This window comes from Haliotis asinina, chromosome 15 (assembly GCF_037392515.1).
Source record: "Haliotis asinina isolate JCU_RB_2024 chromosome 15, JCU_Hal_asi_v2, whole genome shotgun sequence".
NCBI lineage: Eukaryota > Metazoa > Mollusca > Gastropoda > Lepetellida > Haliotidae > Haliotis > Haliotis asinina.
The window spans coordinates 10,478,252-10,495,228 of NC_090294.1; the positions used below are offsets into that span (position 1 = coordinate 10,478,252).

The following is a 16,977-nucleotide window of genomic DNA, read 5'->3' on the forward strand; positions in this document are numbered from 1 at the left end:
AAGAGTGGTAAATGAGGGTCAGTCAATGAGCGGTAGAAGAGTGGTAAATGAGGGTCAGTCAGTGAGTATAGAAGAGTGGTAAATGAGGCTCAGTCAATAAGCGGTAGAAGAGTGGTAAATGACTGTCAGTCAATGAGTGGTAGAAGAGTGGTAAATGAGGCTCAGTCAATGAGCGGTAGAAGAGTGGTAAATGACTGTCAGTCAATGAGTGGTAGAAGAGTGGTAAATGAGGGTCAGTCAATGAGTGGTAGAAGAGTGGTAAATGAGGGTCAGTCAGTGAGTGGTAGAAGAGTGGTAAATGAGGGTCAGTCAGTGAGCATAGAAGAGTGGTAAATGAGGGTCAGTCAATGAGTATAGAAGAGTGGTAAATGAGGCTCAGTCAGTGAGCGGTAGAAGAGTGGTAAATGAGGCTCAGTCAGTGAGCGGTAGAAGAGTGGTAAATGAGGGTCAGTCAATGAGCGGTAGAAGAGTGGTAAATGAGGGTCAGTCAGTGAGTATAGAAGAGTGGTAAATGAGGGTCAGTCAGTGAGTGGTAGAAGAGTGGTAAATGGGTTTCAGTCAGTGAGTATAGAAGAGTGGTAAATGAGGCTCAGTCAGTGAGCGGTAGAAGAGTGGTAAATGGGTTTCAGTCAGTGAGTATAGAAGAGTGGTAAATGAGGGTCAGTCAGTGAGTAGAGAAGAGTGGTAAAGGAGGTCAGTCAATGAGTGGTAGAAGAGTGGTAAATGAGGTTCAGTCAGTGAGCGGTAGAAGAGTGGTAAATGAGGGTCAGTCAATGAGCGGTAGAAGAGTGGTAAATGAGGGTCAGTCAATGAGCGGTAGAAGAGTGGTAAATGAGGGTCAGTCAGTGAGCGGTAGAAGAGTGGTAAATGAGGGTCAGTCAATGAGCGGTAGAAGAGTGGTAAATGAGGGTCAGTCAGTGAGTAGAGAAGAGTGGTAAATGAGGCTCAGTCAATAAGCGGTAGAAGAGTGGTAAATGAGGGTCAGTCAATGAGTGGTAGAAGAGTGGTAAATGAGGCTCAGTCAATGAGCGGTAGAAGAGTGGTAAATGAGGGTCAGTCAATGAGTTATAGAAGAGTGGTAAATGAGGGTCAGTCAATGAGTGGTAGAAGAGTGGTAAATGAGGGTCAGTCAATGAGTTATAGAAGAGTGGTAAATGAGGGTCAGTCAATGAGTTATAGAAGAGTGGTAAATGAGGGTCAGTCAATGAGCGGTAGAAGAGTGGTAAATGAGGGTCAGTCAGTGAGTGGTAGAAGAGTGGTAAACGAGGGTCAGTCAGTGAGTATAGAAGAATGGTGAATGAGGATCAGTCAATGAGTGGTAGAAGAGTGGTAAATGAGGGTCAGTCAGTGAGTGGTAGAAGAGTGGTTAATGAGGGTCAGTCAGTGAGTAAAGAAGAGTGGTAAATGAGGCTCAGTCAGTGAGAGGTAGAAGAGTGGTAAATGGGTTTCAGTCAGTGAGTATAGAAGAGTGGTAAATGAGGCTCAGTCAGTGAGCGGTAGAAGAGTGGTAAATGAGGATCAGTCAGTGAGCGGTAGAAGAGTGGTAAATGAGGTCAGTCAATGAGTGGTAGAAGAGTGGTAAATGAGGGTCAGTGAATTAGTGGTAGAAGAGTGGTAAATGAGGGTCAGTCAATGAGTGCAGAAGAGTGGTAAATGAGGTCAGTCAGTGAGCGGTAGAAGAGTAGTAAATAAAGGCCAGTCAGTGAGTGGTAGAAGAGTGGTAAAGGAGGTCAGTCAATGAGTGTAGAAGAGAGTATGTGAGTGTTAAAAGGAAGGTAGCCAGTGAATAGTGTATGAGAGGCAGCTAGTGATTGTGGAGCAGAATCAACTAGTGATTGGTAGGAAAGGTTAGGGGACAATCAGCCAGGGAGATCTTTCAAAGTACATCTCGCAAAAACACAGCAACAATGCTCCAGCAGCAAGGAAGTCGTGTCCAATGCCAAGTCTCCAGCATATAACTAATACACCATCCTCACTAACCACAAGACTAAAGACAGACTACATGACATACAACATTAGGCTAAATAGTATCAGTCACACATGCAATACATGTCATCAAAAAGGATGTGCCAGAACAAATGAAGTTAATTTTTATCACACGCATCCACAGTTCATCCACCTAATGCAAAACAAGTACAAAGTGGTTTGTTTTCAAATGAAAATGTGTCAGTTCCTGGTGTGTAATTTGATCACGTTATGCCGGTCCATAATCAGTTCCAGTGTGCGGGTTTACGGTACCGTCATACAGACAGGCGTACAGACACCGCCACTGTGAATACTGTATTCACTCATAAACGATACTAATAACATCCCGTATATATGCGTTGTATATTAGCAACAATTTGCTTCCATGCAGTCTGACAAGCAACAGTTGTGAATGCATATTTATTCGAAATGCATTACTACTGCTAGAAAGATGCCATGAAGAAATACTCTGAAAGTAATACATAAATACACATCCTGGTTGTGATCTCATATCCTCCTCTGGAAACTGTAATCTATCCACTGCTTGACATGTCCAATGTTCAGTGATCAATACCTTACTATGAATTATTCATGGCTGTTTGGATACCAGCATATGAGGAAAAGCATAAATTCTGGGATAGCCCGTGTCATATTGGTCAGCAGTGCGTGGACACGGCGGCCATTTTTGATATAGGAATGGACTGACTCACCACCTGGATCAAGCGAGTAGCTTCCCCTTTGCTTGGAGCGCTCTCCTCTACGAAGGCTCATTTTGCTGCGACTTCCTGTTCTCTCTGCGTGGCCCACGTACTCCTGAAACATTTAGTAGGTGACTACAATGATCTTAATAATGTAAGCTGTTGTAGGAACATAAAATAATCATACATGATAATACACAACGTTTCATTACTTCGCAGTGAGCCAAGTGGGCACAGTACACACAAGGGCCTGTTTCGAATCCTCACATGTGGACTATGTACACATGCGAAGCCAATTTGTTATATGCTCGACCGTGATACTGTTTGTTGTTTAACGATGCTCTATGGTATATTCCAGCTATAAGGCAATAACTGATACTAATCAGGTATCGATGTTCATCGAGATTAACTATCATGGTTGAAGGGAAAGGTCACTAAGGGTACTTGACGACACAATAATTCCATGAGGAAGCGTTCGGGTCAAACGAGGCGTACATGATTTCTGCGTTTATCGATGCATTTATCCCTTAACCTATGCATGTTTCCAGCTTACAAACGCATTCAGTCATAAACATGCATGTCATTGAGAACATCATCAAGACCTGTAAAGCCAATCCCTTGGGGCAAGGATACCGGAAAGGTTGCTTTTAATTTATTCTCAGTTTTTGCTTCATCTTGACTGCCTAGTTCACTCTTTCTGAACTGTTTAACTGTCTGCCTTTAAGACCATGGCTTCGTGGGTTTTTATCAGCACTACATGGATAATGGTATCAACATAGTTAACAACGTGAACAATAGGAACGTTAAAGGAATCTTTCCACTTGTGATGGAGAAACGTTATAGAATACAGAACGAATATTTATACTTTTGTAGAAGAGAAGACTGTGGGTAAGCTATACGCCAATAACCTGCACGTGGAATGGATTTATGGATTAAATCAATTGTGAAATAAAATCACCGAATTAATTCACCATGAGTAAAGGGGCGCATTAGGGCAGTCTGGCAATCTCGCTTGCGGCTTGGGTTCGATCCCAAGTAGAGGCACCCATGTTCGGGTCCGGAGGTGGGCTCATTTATGTAGTGTCCTTGGACACTTGTACTAGTACCAATAGCACGCATACACGCAGTTATACAGCCAGAAAATCAAGCTGGAGCACAGTACATTACAGAGGCAATTGCTGCAGATGGGCGGACGGACACCGTGCAGTAATGTGGTTTATGGCCTATGTATAATGTATATACCGTGTAATTGCTCCGCAGTAAACAACCTGGCCATCATGTGCGGCTGGATCACCTGGCAGGAAACCTTCATATCATTATCTGGGAGCATCCAGCTGCCTCGTGCCTTGTCTATTAATAAAGATCTCTGTAGGCAGTGAACAAATTATGTCCTCAAAGGATAGCATTGAAATCACAACTGTACACATAAGTACAGCTACAGACTGACATGTATGGTACCACTACCAACAAAATCGCCTGGCCATGTAATTTTAACATGTATATATACTGAGGGAAAATGCCATACACGGTTTGTAAAGAAACCTGAAAACCGGAAAAAAGTAAAGGAACACTTGTGCTTTGATGTGATCCCTTATTTTGTTCCCTCAGTATAGTTTCGGGCAACAGGAATTCCAGCCTCATAGGGCTTCTGTCCTTTAAAGTTTCTGATTCCACCATTAAGGGTGACAAATTCCTAAGCTGGGGTATTTTCTTGACCCTACCAGTGTTTCCGTAGTAACAGTGGTAGTGGTAGTAACAGCAGTAGTAGCAGTAGCAGTAGTAGTAGTGGTGGTACTTGTAACTGTAAAACATCAACAGAACTATTCGCGCAGTTATTTATAAATATTTATCTAAAAGAAGAATGCATTGCAAGATTCAGCCTGTATGCTAACTATATGCTTATGAATATGTCCTAAACACTGGAGACACCAAGTGTTCGCCGAAATTGTGGGCATACTCTGCTTCCCCCGGTACAATGTCACACGGGATCTACCCAGTCAAAGACGGATACCCGTCCCAGTGCAAATAACAAGTTCCGAAATCAGCAGCAAACAGTAGTACCAATATCTGAAAAATATTCATTCTAAAACACTACTATAGATACTATATATTTCTTTCATCTTGTTGAATTGACTAATATCAAGACGTTGTTCTACCCTCTGGGTTTTTGGCGGCAACTGGTCTGTGCCTTTGGATGTAAGATGTTTCAGAACGGGTGTCTTGCCTTGGCTGGTTGTTGGTCTTCATGAAGAGGGCTCATGATATCGACCACTGGATGTTCTGGTCATACTATCGGCCACTGGATTATCTGGTCATGTTACACACCACTGGATTGTCTGGCCATACTATCGACCACTGGAGTGTATTGTCATAACATCAATCACTGGGTTGCCTAGTCATATTATCAGCCACTGGATTGTCTGGTCATAGTTACTTACTGGACACCATTATACTGAAAGATCAGCTGTTATCAGCGTTAAACATGGCTTGAGTGTTGCAGCATGATAATCGCTAGCTGACGTAATACAAGTAAATCACTGTGATTGTTTAACCAACAAACGTAAGATTCCTTTTTACTGATTGGGAAACTAAGCCCTTCAGATAAGTACTTCCTGGTCTTGAGTCTTCAACAAACCTGCAAATCATTTACACCCCCACAGTTTCTGTTTTCTTCCAGTCAAAGCAGGAACCAATTCCCGTTTTCTAGCTGAAACAACACCTGGACGGCTTGGTGCTGTGACATTTTACGAGTGCTTAAGCCAATGTATATCTCACGTCGGCGGCTCTGCTTATCTTCACGGCAAACCGCATGCGCAGAAGAGGGAGACAATCGATAATATCTACAATGCTCAAGCGATATGGATAACCACACCTCGTGTTTGTCCTCGAGTTCTTTCTTTATTATGAATGACGATGTGTCCGTCAGGATGTGTCCGTTCCGCTCGTTTCTTTCTTGTAACATTTTGTAACATTCATGTGGCATTCTTGCAACATTCGTGTAATATCCTTGCAATATGCTTGTAATGTATGGTTAAATTAATTCAAAGTGGGCATTATTTGAATATTTGACGTGTAGAATATTCAGCTCATCACGACATCTCGGTACAAGTGTTTGTAAAGGTAAGAACTGTAATACCAACGCTGATTCCTTGCTTTTTTCATGTCTAAAGATCTTTAGACTTGTAGGAATGTCTGCTGGTATTCAGAAAGATTTTAAGATTTTCCATCTGGAACTGATCGTGAAGTGTGCCAAAGTGAAGAAGGCTTTTTCAGTATCTTCGAAGTCGGTGTATCACCATGGGCAGGGTCTGTTCTGACACAGGACGTATTGTTAACACAGCTTTTGATCCATTGTAACTGTGTCATTGCATTCTTCACTGAACATTTGGGGAACGATCACAAAGAACGTAGAAGGTTGAAGTTAATTCATCCTTCAGTCCACCCATAACCAATCCATCCATTCAACCGCCCATCATTGACCTTTTATATATATATACGTTAGGGTTGTCATGTGAAGTTGAGCGGCGTTCAGGTTTACCGGCTGCTCGGGAAATACCATGAATAATTTCAGCAAGAAATCTTTACATTCACAACATTGGAGAAATTACTAATTTGCACCCATAATAATTTGCGTTAAGTTTTTAGATACATCACACGAAACGTGCCATCATTTAAGAGAACGCCGCGGATGCCTGAGACGGAGACTGAAGGTCATCAAGAGGTTGCAATTACGATGACGTCGTCACATTGGCAGGTTGTGGGGTACACAACAGAATCCTTGGCAACGGGGCTACAGCTTTGTAGTGTAGGGGAGACAACTCAGGATAGCACTGTTCCCATCCTGGATTGGCGATTCCAGTGTTGCTGATATTGATTCTGGTCAGCACGGACTTTATGTACCACAAGACAACCTGGTCAAATGTGTTCGTTATAGAAAGAACACGGTAGAGCAGCGCTTCTACGTTAAAAGACTACTGGTAGTAACCCGAAGTCTTCCTACGCGACAGATATAACCCGCTGTGAACCAGTATTTGCTTGTTTGTTCGATATACAAACCATAATGACACGTTATTGTTTATTTGTTAGCAACAAAGACCCATAATGGCCCAGCAGTGTTTCTCGTTATTAATGTCATGGTCCGAGATTGGACCAGACATTCCAGAGATTGACACCACGATAACTGATCTAGTCAAATGGGATACAATGAAATACATCAAATAAGTCACCTCCGAAAAACATGGGTTGCAGATACAACTTGTATCGGCCTTGTAGCGTTTGCCCTTTATAAATACAACTTGTGTCGACCCTGTAGCATTGGTACGTTACAGATACAACTTGAGTTGTAGCGTTTCTACGGTACATGCACAACCCGGATACAACCTACACCGACCTTGTACCCCTATACGGTACAACTCATATCATTCAAGTTTGTACATGTCATCGGTTCCAAATTGCGCAGATCGATGCTCATGCTGTTGATCACTGTTTTGTCTGGTCCAGACTCGATTATTTACAGGCCGCCACCATATAGCTGGAATGCTGCCACAAAAACTAAACTCACTGACACTCACTGACACTCATTAATTGAAAAATTATTTACAAACTTTGAAAAGGGTTAATGTTGGATGTATATATGTTTTCCCTTTCAGTTTCTGCAACGAATCGAGGGCCGGTTGTCGATATAACATCGGCATAGAAAGTGTGAAATGTCCTACTGATTTATCATCTCGTGGGACCCCACCTCTCACGAGATTATAACACGATCACGTGACCATGCCTGAAACCCTATTGATACGAGTTTTGCACGTGTCCGATTGGAATTATGTCATCTTTCATTACGGTTGCCATGGAAATGACGAAAATGCTTGCGTTGCGTTGTGTCGATACATCAGGACAGGCTCTACCAAGCATGGCAACATGAAACGGTGGAAGAGTCCCGCAATTGTCAGACTGATTGCAAACACATCCTTCTACAGCAACACGCAGTCAGCTCTTTACCATTGAAGCCATCTGTGTCATTCTACAGAAAAAACTCAATGACATTTCGTGCCAGTAAATTGGAGAACGGGAAAAAACACTAACAAAAAACTCCTTCAAATAATTGCTAGTAAATCAGCGATATCTCCAGAGAATATAAAACATATGCAATCAATTACTCAATGCATATTTAGCAAAGAAGCTATTATGTCAAACTTAACACGCTGATGGGACTCCATTCAGAAATGGTTCTATAATTCTACATGTGCATGTGCGTGTGCAGTGATACAATGGCATGTGCATTGTTTACACAATCTGACCAGTTCCCGGATCGTTTGCACAGAATAGCTTCATCTCAGGAATGACGCAGTCATTTGAGTTTTATGGAGCTCTGATCAGCTTTTAACATTACATCAATGCGTGCGAGCTCAAAGGAAGATGAAAGGGATACGGTTCAGAGACATTTCTAGTCTAATGACACACGAGAGCACCGATCTGCCCCATGAGACCTGGGGTCATGGGAAGTATATCTGGATTCGAACGTTAGATCAGTACAAAGGGAGGTAACTCTACAATTACCTCCCTGGGGCCCTGTATAAATTGGTTCCCGGAGTCTTTTCCAATCTTGCCGTGACACCACTGACAAGGCGAGATTCTTGGTATTTGTCATGTGATTATCAACATAGTTCATCGTTTTGAGCTGTTTAGTAAGTAAAGACTCCCACATAGGTACTGGGCACTGCCTTTAACAGTATTGCAGGCATCTGATGTCAGGCTGATTTTTGTGTTGGTTGAGTGGTTTTGGCTGGCGATGTAGTCACAGTCCGTTTTCCTTGTAACACAACAAACGAGGTTTGAATCCCAAGATTGTGAGATCCATTTTAACTAACATTCCTTCAACCAGACATACAAGACATGGGACATTGTTAAAACGGTGTGGCTTCATCCAGTCATCCAACCACGCACCGTACAAACGCACATACGCACACACCCATATGCACACAAAACGATATACAATATATTAATATGCAGCTCCGGTTACAATCAAGGTTCTCTGGTATTCACTCAAACAAAAGGAGAGTAATATACACAAGTAATCGATACAGCAAGTCGGTCAGCTATCTTCTAACTGAATTATTGACTACAAGCACATGACAGTAAACATATTTCTTCTGATGCAGTTACTAGATATTCGCATTTAAAGAGCTGCCCTTGGTTCTGTGAAAGGATCAGTTCATTCGGATTCTAATGGATAAGAGGCATCATACAAATAGGAAAATCTATAAATGAAGGTAATAAATTTGTCTAAGACATTTAGCATCAGTGGAAGTATATACAACCCAGCTTTCATAAAAAATCAATGCTTCTAAAGTTTACAACGCCAGCAGTAAGCCAACTCCCTGGAAACATTTCACTGAACAACTGTATAAGTCCCTAGAAACGAACTCGTTTGCCTTACAACTGTTATTCAACATCAAAGTGTACAAGAACCCGACATAAATGTCTGATAAAACTGAAAGTCGTGCCTCACAAGTTGCTGACGAAATAATAAATGTCTACAGGATACGAAGTATACGTAGTTTTACTGATGACATCATCGAGGGCTCATCGATTGTCTGAAGTTGTCGACCGGTCATTGCATTTCGCAGACAGATCTTAGACTACATCTTCTCAGCTTAAAATGAAAAGGGATTATATTAAAGTGCGTTTGGGATTGGTAAAATCTAGGATTCAAACCCACACTCTCTACAAAGTATGCGATTTTAACCACTCGACCATTGAAACTGCCACAAAATTGGATGGACAACAATTGTGGTCTAGATTCTGACTTTCTGTACCGTGAAAGTGAATATGGACATGGTTCCCATTTCAGCAAACTGAACACTTGCCTTTTATAACGTGGGTATCACACATTTTGTAGACCTTTTGGGATGAGTCTCATACAGGATTCTAATACTTCATTAAAATATTTTACTGCCTGTCCTGAACGGAGAAAGTGTTATCCAGAAACTAACATGTTACGACATGCCTAGTGTCGTCATCAATCCAGCAGGTCTCATTGTGGACAAGTGCAGTAAGGGACTTCCGTTCTGTTTAGCCATTTGGGACTACCAGTCTGTTGGAATGATTTATGTCCTGGTGGCGAAAGCCTGTCTTTGACAGGTCTCTGGTTTGTTGACCGTGGCCTGATTGAACAACAATATTTTGGCGTTGATATGCTGGTAATCCTCACGCTTCAACATGGGTAGACTAGCTGCTCAAGCATACGCATGACAGAGGCCCGAGTTTGATTCCTCAAATGCGTGAAGCCGTTATCTGGTATTCCACTGTGAACTTGCTTGAACATTACTAAAACGACGTAAACCTAGACTCAATCACTCCCCACTGTTTTTGTAAAGTCGAAGAGGTATGATCACTTTCTGAACCTGGTTCAGTCTTACTTTACTAATCAGGGCTCACGTGCACAAAGCTACCTTACCGCTACAGTGATTGTAACTCCCATTCTCCAACTTAGGCTTAAGATAGTCGTAGTACTAAGATCGCTTTGTGCAAGTGGGCCCTGGTATTACGATCTTTCAGGAAAGACCGTGATATAGTTGATGTCAATTTGAACGTAGATTTGGACGTAATTTACACCAGTCACCCAACCGTGTGGTTCGTGACCTTGACTTAATTAACCTTTTATCATCCGTACAGAAGCTGATTATTTTGCCTATCCCGTAGTCGAGTAATAAATCGGCGTATCCTTGGTACATGCAAATAAGCAGTAACCTGCTGTATTTGTTCATTTGGGTTGGAATGTCTTGCTGTGGACCACCAATGACCTTTTCATAACCGAAATCAATTTCCTTTCATCTTTACCCAAGATGAAATATGCATGACCTCAGCGTAATATCTGTCTGTGCTTCAGCCCAAAGCTGATTTGTATAAATATTATCGACTGCAGATTGACAAACAATGACCTTGACCTTCACTTGTTTCACTTGTTATTCTTTCTGAGATTAGTACGTGTCGTTAGTGCTTGTACACTCAGTTTACCCTTTTCAAATATCGTTAAAGGGAAGCACTGTCTTTCTACAGTAGTTTACGCGGCTTTAGATTAACCAAATTGATTCGATGACGGTCACTTCCGTTTCCCATATCGTGCAGAATGGCACTATAGTTGGTTTGGAGAAAAGTCTGACGATGTCCAACAAAACTATCTATTCATTGTCGGAGCCTTATGACGTCATTGAGAAATTGATTGAGACTGGTGTAGCTTTCATCGAATGGGCAGATACATCAAAGGCTAAAAACAAACAGCAAGCTTCACGGAGTTTATTGATGTTGAAAATGGAAGTCAGATTGGACGACCATGTGTACGTACCATCATCTGATCTCAACCACCGTCCAAAAGAAGTACATGCAGCAAAAATCACTTTGAAAATCACAAAATTTCCATTTACCATTTTCTTTTTTTCATCAAGTTCCGCAAACCTTATCGGCTGGTCACGTGGTATGCGATAACAGCTCGAAGACCATTGTGTCAGAGGCTGTCGATCATGGCCGATAGCTCTGGTTTATGGTGGAGTGTTTCTAACAGATGTCTTCAAGGGCCACTCACATGTGAAAGACTTGAACTTCCTAGTCCTATCTCAACATTAATCTACGGTCTGAAACTGTTACGCGGCAACCAAGACTACAAGTTGGTCAAAGGTGGCGCCGAACCTCTGTGGAGCTGTGGATCCGATCGGTCTATTGTATAACCTACATCATGCTTGCAGGATAGAGAAGTCTCCGAATGATTCAAGGGACGACAGGAGGAGTATGCTTATCTGTTGAACTGGTTGTACTGTCGTGTATGCACCTATAAATATGATTGAACAGACAAGTAATTTCCCCACAAACTCCTGAAGACACAATAAACCGCGACTATAATTCTGGTTCTGTGAATCACTGGGTACACAGACACCGTCTTGCGTGATGATGTTCGATGATGTAAGATAGTGACACAAGCAAGCACTGACCCCTGTCCTTCCATCACAAAGCTAATGACACACTGTGTCGTTTCACTGGATTGTTCTGTCCTTACTATCACGCCGATCTTGAAGCTTTCTCCTACAGATCGGTGCCTTGCCGGCCTGCTAATGTATCTACAAACTATGACGAGACGAGAGTGGCTGCTGGGGATAGGACTAGTTTTAACCCATACACTTAGACGTTCTTTAATAGCGTTGCTTTTACAAAATTAGCACTATCAATGACTTGGGCACGATCAGTCTCAAGTGTACGCGTGGAAGTAATTCAGGTCAGTGGAAGAGACTGTATGCTGTCACATACGTGGGTCCCTGTACATTGTGCTGCTTTCCTTAACCACGACCTCAGGAGAACATACCACTCCTGATGTCTGGGTGGGTTGACATGCGGGCTGAGTGAGTGGGTTTTATTTTGTTGTGAGTCGTAGATAAGTCAATCAATCAGTTTTGCAGTGAAAGTAAACTTGACGGCGCAAACATTACTACACTTCTATTAGCATGTAGCCGGGCAGTCGTGGAAAGAGGATGCAAAAACGAATCGGCGTGTCAGGCCCTTTAACGTCGTGGATTGGTTACTGGGGACAAATTGTGCCGTTGATGTTGTTAATGTATCATCAACGATGATAAGTTGTCTGTTGTCGTTGGTTTAGATGTAACATGAACGTTGATAGGCTTTCTACGGTCGTTGGTATAGACGTACAATTAACGTTGATGAGTTTTCTCTTGTTGGCTTTGACGTACTGTCACCGCTGCTTAGCTTACTGCTGTCGTTGGTTTAAACGTTCCGTCAACGCTTATGAACTTACTGTTGTCGTTGGTTCAGACGTATCATATAAACCCATCTTAGATTACTGCTGTTGTTGGTTTAAACGTACCATCAACGCTGATGAGTTATCTGCCGTAGTTGGTTTAGACGTACCATCAGCGCTAATGACCTATCTGCCGTAGTTGGTTTAGACACACCATCAACGCTGATGAGTTATCTGCCGTCGTTGGTTTAGACGTACCATCAATGCTGATGAGTTATCTGCCGTAGCTGGTTTAGATGCACCATCAACGGTGATGAGTTATCTGCCGTCGTTGGTTTAAACGCACCATCAACGGTGATGAGTTGATGCTAAGATAGGAAATGTGATACATCAGGTTTACCGCTTGGATTCGGGATGCTGCAAGGGGATGCGCGGATGTGGTTTAAAGCCGCGTTTTGCAATATTCCGCAACATCACGGCGGATGACACCGGAAATGGGCCTCACGTGTACCATGTGGAAATCGGACGCGGGTCTTCGACGTGACGACATTAATCCCGAATCCCGAATCCCCATGTGTTATTATAAAATTTGAACTAGTTAAAACATTTCGCCCCCTATTTCTTACATGGAAAGTACTCTATGATAACTAAGCACCATTCTGCTGCTCTGAAGATAAATACCAATCTAAAGACTTGAACGTTACCAAAAAGATTACAAACTTTAGATTCTGCGGTGCTAGGCTAATAGTGATTTTTGATGTCCAGCTTGAAGTCGACCAATATAGAACAACGTGTAATAAAAGCGTAAAGAATTTGTTAGTTGCTATAGAGTATCATTGTTTCATGACAAGCCGCCATACTTAGACGTTGCTTTCGTCGACCGCAAGAATCTGGCATACATGTTTAATGGTAACATATTGATCTCAACAGGTTCTTCTGATTAGCGGGACATCAGTTCATCATCGACGATGCATTTGTCCCTCCTGCTGTCTGATGACGTACAGAAAGCTTCCTTTTTCCAAAGCTTGGTATCGAAGGTACCTGAGTGAGAATCATATTCATGGGTTTTATTTCACCTGAAGGCATGTACATCCGACCTTCTCACATCACGCATGTCTCCGTGTAACAAGACATATTTTTTTCAAGCTGTTACTTTTCGGGATACGCTTTGCTTGGGATACATTTGAGAAGAATATTTCAAGGCTTTCAGCATTAACAGCTCAGTGTATTTATATCTGTAAAGAACATGTGAACCAGGAGGCCGCTCGGGATGAGTAGTCTGAGGGACCGCTGTTTGCTGTTGGTCCTGAAGGGGTGCATGACATCTGTGACTGAATATGTTTCGGCATTTGTCAGTGTTTGTACCCACGCTTCTATGACTAAGACATTAACGTTATTGAGCACTGCCTACATTACCGTGGCAATATTTGTTTTGACTGGACATTATTCATATTGTTGGGAATTTAAGGTTTTGATAGACACTATATGTTTTGATATGACATCTCTGTTTGTAAAAGGACATTATCCACATTGGCGTGGTATCTGTTGTTTTCAACTTACATTATAAATATTAAAGTGGCATCTTTTGCATAACTGGACTTCATCCATATTGTCACGGTACTCACTGTTCTGGTTAGACAAAATCCATACTCTCATGGTGTCTCTTCTGGTTAGACATTATCCTCAGTGATAGGGCGTCTGTAGTTGTGGTTAGACGTCCATACTGATATGGCGTATCTACATCGGGCTACACATACTCCATACTGATATTGCGTCTGTTCTTCTAGATAGACATAATCCATATTGACATGGCGTCTCGTCTGGCTAGACATAATCCACATTGATATTGCATCTGTTCTTCTGATTTGACATAATCCATATTGACATGGTGTCTCTTCTGGTTAGACATAATCCATATTGATATTGCATCTGTTCTTCTGATTTGACATAATCCATATTGATATGGCGCATCTAGATCTGGTTAGACATAATCGTTACTGATATTGTATCTGTTGTTCTGGTGTGACATAATCCATATTGACACGGTGTCTGTTCTGTTTAAGCATAATCCATAGTGATATGGAGTTTGTGGTTCGGGTTATGCATAATCCACATTGATATGAGTGTGTTCTTCTAGTTAGACATAATCCATACTGATATGGGGTACATCTGGCTAGGCATAATCCATATTGATATTGCGTCTGCTCTTCTGGCTAGACATATTCCAAACTGGCATGGCGTCTGTATTGGTTAGACATAAACCATATTGACATGGCGTCTGTTCTGGTTAGATATATTCCATTTATAGGATATTAAACGACCTTCCCCTTTCATATCAAGTTTATGCCCCGAGTGAAATAATTTTGGTTTGTCACGAGCTTTAGTCTGATATGAAAGGGGAACGAGTTTTGTATCCTATTTATTACCCACGTTCTAAAGAGTGAAAATATCGTTAAAATAAAGCAATATTTTGCTTTCCTAAACAGAACCATGTAACGCGGATTAATACATCATACTGGTGATTGGAATGTCAACCGCTTCACTCCAGGAAAACGTACGCTGCGTAGAGGCAATGTATTTCCTATACGGCGCCAAATCACAAGAAAATAAACAAATTAAGGCAGAATCAAGTCGTAATGAAAATTTAATTCTTTTCAGTTGAGGATTTGTTTTCAAAAGCAATAATGTAATTCATCAAAACACTTGCGAAGTGTAAACATTTTGAACTTGACTACGTGACCTAAATCTAGCCTGAACGTCAATCGGCCATCACTGTCGGGCTAGTCGTCATGTTGAGAAGTGTTCCCTAAGAAGAAGATTCTGTGGAGCATTTAATTAGGAGCGGCAAACTCAACATCAAAGATGAATGTGAATAACAGGGAACTGTATGTCTCAAATAGTTGAGCTTAAGGTTCTTCATCGGAGGACGAGTTACTGTAACTAATTCGGCGACGCTTTGCGCAGGATGCCAGTGACGCCCTCTCATCGGCTTGGAATTCCCAATTGTCGAGATTCGATGTTTATGTTTATGTTAAGACTCCACCGAAAATTGGATCTGAAAACTTAGCCTACAACCTCGAACGAAGACGATTTCAAGCCTATTGTGTTCAGATTCTGGGAAGTGCTTTTGACCCCTACATAAGAAATCACGGGATACATGGCAGTGACAATATGTTTGTGCGGGAGGACGCGAATGGATGCGGCTGACAGTGGCAGTGATAGAGATACAAGACCGCTGTTTGTCTTTTGATGTTGTGTGTTACTGTGCAGTCCTGACAACATACACGCAGAAGGTATTCAGTCTCTTGATAACATTCACTACTCTTCCAACCAATTGTCCGTCAATTTTGACGAAATCAATAACTTTTACGGGTGACGCCATATTTGTTTACACTCATGAGAGGCCTACTAGACGTATTTGTTTACGTATTTTTATAGATTGTTTTATTTTCCTATTTATTACAGAAACCTTGAGTTATCATAGATTTCAAAATAATGCTTGTAACCACAATAAATGAAATAAATTGTATCTAATTCCACAGAAGTGTTTTCGTTTTACAAATTACATGCTCTCAGGTGTGAAAACTCGATTGAAAATCATGAATGGAATGAGTGATGAAAGTAGTACCAGCAATGTCAAAGTTCACGTATTAGCCAATCAAATCACTCGAAGGTGTTATGACACATAAGTGTCATAACACTTTGTTATGATTCACCTTTACGAAGTACCACGTGGGTAATAAATTGATTTAACATTGGTTGTTCTGTTAACAAAGTAAAATAAATAATATAATCTATTATGGTGAGGTGTATTATGTTCTTGTTAGACACATTCTCCTGTGGCCTCTGTTGTTCTAATTAATCTTTGTCAATAATAATGAGGCAACGACTATTCTGAGTTGCTATACGGAATATTTACACACCTTTGTCATTTCAATAGTGACAATACATCAACTGTTCCCAGTAGACATCACTATTAACAGTTGTCCTATTTATTGGACAGAAACGTGGACTATACACAGATGGCCTTAATAACAAAATGATTTGATAAGTTGGATAACCATTTTATCACAATACAAACAATCCACTATAGACACGAACCTTTCAGGCTTTCAATATACGTTTTTGCACAGAGCCTGTTACACTAAACTACTACAAATGAAATTGATAAAACTAAATAATGACCTATGCACATTATGTGTCTCAGTAAGTGAGGATATTTACCACTGATATTTGTCTTGATTGTCCAATCATCAAAATGTTCTGGAGAGATTTTAACCATTTCGTAACTTAAGTCCTTGGTAAAACGGACGAAATATAATGTTTGCAGTGGAAAACCACATGACACTACTGGCAAAGCGCCACATTTATAAAAGGATACAATCCTAGCTTCACAATCTACAGAACTACAGATATTTATCGATAAGAAAAACGACAATATGAAACATTTTTTACAGAAAATGGAAAACCTAGATGCAATCCTGTAATGAAATTAGTTTTTCACATTCTCTGTATGACCCATGTAGCACTTCAGTTGTCTAGTCTGGATATTCCCAATACATTTTACATTGT

The 16,977-nt window shown here is 41.3% G+C and overlaps 1 protein-coding gene across 1 annotated transcript in view; it reads right to left on the reverse strand.

The window, feature by feature from the left end:
• The window catches only part of LOC137265750 (1-phosphatidylinositol 4,5-bisphosphate phosphodiesterase epsilon-1-like), a 307,271-nt gene that overhangs the window by 235,509 nt on the left and 54,785 nt on the right, over positions 1 to 16,977 (reverse strand). The window contains exon 2 of the mRNA XM_067801199.1: positions 2,676 to 2,778. Within this exon, the coding sequence (XP_067657300.1) occupies positions 2,676 to 2,778 (103 nt within the window). The remainder of the gene's footprint in view (positions 1 to 2,675; positions 2,779 to 16,977) is intronic.